At 48.9% G+C, this 3,605-nt stretch overlaps 1 protein-coding gene across 1 annotated transcript in view; it reads left to right on the top strand.

Moving 5' to 3' along the window:
- The window catches only part of GART (phosphoribosylglycinamide formyltransferase, phosphoribosylglycinamide synthetase, phosphoribosylaminoimidazole synthetase), a 21,841-nt gene that overhangs the window by 3,885 nt on the left and 14,351 nt on the right, over positions 1-3,605 (top strand). The window contains exons 2-5 of the mRNA XM_009076275.1: positions 374-469; positions 1,080-1,254; positions 2,162-2,273; positions 2,983-3,051. Coding sequence (XP_009074523.1) covers positions 374-469; positions 1,080-1,254; positions 2,162-2,273; positions 2,983-3,051 — 452 coding nt within the window. The remainder of the gene's footprint in view (positions 1-373; positions 470-1,079; positions 1,255-2,161; positions 2,274-2,982; positions 3,052-3,605) is intronic.

Here is a 3,605-nt window from a genome sequence, read left to right as displayed (position 1 = left end):
CTCCCCAGGGCAGTGGTCACAGCCCCAAGACTGACAGAGCTCCAGGAGGGTTTGGCCAGTGCTCTCAGGCTCAGGGTGCATTGTTGGGGTGTCCTGGGCAGGAGTTGCACTGATGATCCCAATGGATCCTTCCAGCTCAGGATATTCCATGATACTCTACGATTGTTGGTTCTGTGACAGTATGTGTCAACCCAGAGCCTTTCCCAGGGGGGTTGGGGCTTTGGGCTGAGCTGTGTCAGTGTCTGTCGGTGTGTGCCTCACTCATCAGGCCCACGGTGAGCTCCCAGTGCAGGGGTGTCTGGTGGGTGTCTGTGGTGTGTCAGTGTCACAGCTCTCTCGGGTGTCCTCTCACCTCCCTCTGTGTGTCCCACAGCCGTTTCCATCAGCAACCACACTGCCCTCGCCCAGTACTGCAGAGACCAAGACATCAGGCTGGTTGTGGTTGGGCCAGAGGTTCCTCTTGCTGCTGGTAAGAAAACAAGCTAAAATTCGTATTCTTCATCATTTAGTCAAAAATAAACTGTAATCCTCACCTGTGCATCACTCAGCAGTGTCTGCGTGTCTCCAGTAGGGATGGGACAGATCCTCTGGGCACTTTCCCTGGAACTTAGAGTTGTGCTGAGGTGAAAATGCATTTCTAAAGGATATTGTGTGAGCAATAGAACACATTTGGGTTTCCCTTTGGAGTTTTCATGTTCTGAAGTAATAATAGTTTGAGAGGTGATTAAAAAAGTGACAAACATGCTGATAACTTCTCTGTTCAAACCTCTCACCTGATCAGCCTTTGGCACCTTCACAGAAGGTTAATGGTGGTGAATGTTCTTAGCTAAAAGATGCCATAAACCGGGGGGAATTCTCACCTCTCACCCAGTGCAGCACATCCTGTTGCCCTCAAGGGTCACAGGGTCACCTGCCCCTGATCCCAGTGAGCAGTTCCTCTGGGAAAACAGGCACTGGAGAGGTGGATATGACCATTCCTGACAGACTTGCTCCAAGGAGTCAGTGCAGCTGCAGACCTGGGCTGCTCCAGTCCCATAAATCATCTGCTGATCTATGTCTGTGTTTGCTGTGGTGTGCAGGAATTGTGGATGACCTGACAGCAGCTGGGATCAAATGTTTTGGCCCCACAGCCAAGGCAGCACAGCTGGAGTCCAGCAAGAGCTTCTCCAAAGCCTTCATGGACCGGCACGACATCCCGACCGCACGATGGAAATCCTTCACTGACCCGAAAACAGCATGTGACTTTATTAACACGTAAATTCTTCTCATTTCAGACCCATTTTCATTTACAATCCAGCAGTCAGATCAGTGCCAGGGTATTGTCGTGGCTGGGATAGAACCTCTGCAGAGGTTTAAAGGATCCCCTGCCGTGGCACTATCAAACAGCAATAAATCTGATAAGAAGTGGTTCTTACTCACCACTCTGAAACCAAAGTAAAGTTTGACAAGAATGTAGGACAGGCTGGATCTCCTCTCCCTCTGCCTGCTGTGGGAGGCCAGTGTGCAGCCTGGAGCTGTCTGTTCTGCCTTCCTGGCCTCCTCCTCCACCAGCATCCTGGGACACCAACTCAGCATCTGGTGGTCTCCTTGGAGCACAATCCTGGTGATCCCAAGTGATGCAAGAGCAGATCATTAAATGGAAAGGAATGAAGTCCTGTGGTGGGGAACAAAAAGGCAGAAGCAGAAACCCTTGGCAGGCAGAGCAGAGCAGGAGAAGCTGGTTTGGATTTGTGTGTTATTCATGGAATCAGAGGATGTTAAGGGGTTCGGATAGAGTTTAGAGATGATCCAGCCCCAACCCCTGCCCTGGGCAGGGACACCTCCCACCAGAGCAGGTTGCTCAAGGCTTCAGCCAACCTGGCTGTGAACACTGCCAGGGTTGGGGCAGCCATAGCCTCCCTGGGCAATCTGTGCAGGGAAAAACTTCTAATATCTAACCTAAATTTCCCTCTTTCAGTTTCTCCCCATTGCTCCTTGTCCTGTCCCTGCAGCTCCTAACACAGATCCCTCTGCAGCTTCCCTGGAGCCCCTTCAGCTCCTGCAGGTTGCTATGAAAACTGCTAAGTGTTTTGCACTTTCACCTCTTGAGATGTTCCAGATGCCTCCAAAATGCCTTTGCAAAGGTTGTTCCCCGGTGAATGTCTCTCCTCTGCCTTTGCAGTGCCAACTTCCCTGCTCTGGTGGTCAAAGCCAGTGGCCTGGCAGCTGGCAAAGGAGTTATTGTGGCTTCCAGCAAGGAAGAGGCATGCAGAGCTGTTAATGAGATCATGCAGGTGAGCACGAGGGTCACACACTCACCTGGAGAGGTTCTCACACCATCTCACAGCCTCAGAGATGTTCTTTATGTAACAGGAATTTGGCTGTAAGACGTGAAATCTTCCCCTGTTATTTGGACAGCCATGGAGCTCTGTCACACTTAGGCTTGAGGCAGAGTTCTTGGAAGCTAAAATCAAATCATTCCTCATGAAAACCTACATTTATTTCATTACTGATGTGTGCATTTCCCTTTTTGAACCATTTGAGGCTGCTGCACTCGGGTCCCACAGTGCTGGAACGTGAGATCTGTGGCTGGGGGATTGAGCACCACCAGGCTCTAGTCACACAGCACTGTGTGGTGAAATCTTAGTGGAATTTCTTCAGTGTATACTGAGGAAGGATAGTCCACAAATACATTAGGAGCATCAGAACTGGAAGTGAGGCACAATGGAGTGATTTTGTGTGGCCAGTGAGGAACCCAAGCAGAGCCCAAAGAACTGCTCAGTAATCCTAAACACCTCCTGCCATCTCAGAGTAGGGAGAGACCCTGAGTTTCTCTCAGAGCAAACAGAAAACAGGAGGAAGATTTTACCACTACTAACACCCAGCAGGGCTGAATGGATTCACAGTCCCAACCTGTGCTGCAATTTTCTGCTGTACAAAAAATACATACTTTTTGTTTAAAATGGCTGACACACAACTCAAGAGGTGTTGCTGTTCCTGTAGGACAAGACTTTTGGCACAGCCGGAGAAACAGTGGTTGTTGAAGAGCTTCTTGAGGGAGAAGAAGTGTCTGTAAGTTGCACCTCACTAACACTTTGACCCCACCTGTTGTACATTCCCTCCACCTATGAGGTGTGGGGTTTGGTTACTGCAGGTAAAGCCAGTTGCCTGTTTGTGAATGAAATGGTATTAACTGAAGGCATGTTAATTAATGGTGTTAAGAAGGGAGCTCCTGTGGCCTGGCAAAATGGATGATGGGAACATTCCTCTCAAAGTGGTGGTGTTTGCAGAGTGAATTACCCCAACTGTTGCCAGTGTCTGCATGGTTTGGTTTCCTGCCTCAAGGAGAAGTCAGATGTGCAGATACTGGTTGTCTTTAATCTTTCCTGTTTGCCTGGGCCTTTTTAAGGAGTTATCCAGGTCTTCTCTAGTGAGAAATGTGTCATGCTCCTAAATAATCTTTGGAATACTAATCAGACTGAGTATAATACAACACAGTAATACAAACCTGCAGTTTAAGGTTGTTTTTTCCTGTGCTGAGTGACAGCTATGAAGCAAACTCACTGCTCACCTTGCCTGGCCAAAGGATTCACCTGCCACAAATGGCTTTAGTTTTCAGTAGATTA

This window comes from Acanthisitta chloris, unplaced genomic scaffold (assembly GCF_000695815.1).
Source record: "Acanthisitta chloris isolate BGI_N310 unplaced genomic scaffold, ASM69581v1 scaffold19966, whole genome shotgun sequence".
In the NCBI taxonomy this organism is placed as follows: domain Eukaryota; kingdom Metazoa; phylum Chordata; class Aves; order Passeriformes; family Acanthisittidae; genus Acanthisitta; species Acanthisitta chloris.
This window is presented reverse-complemented; position numbering and strand designations above follow the sequence as displayed.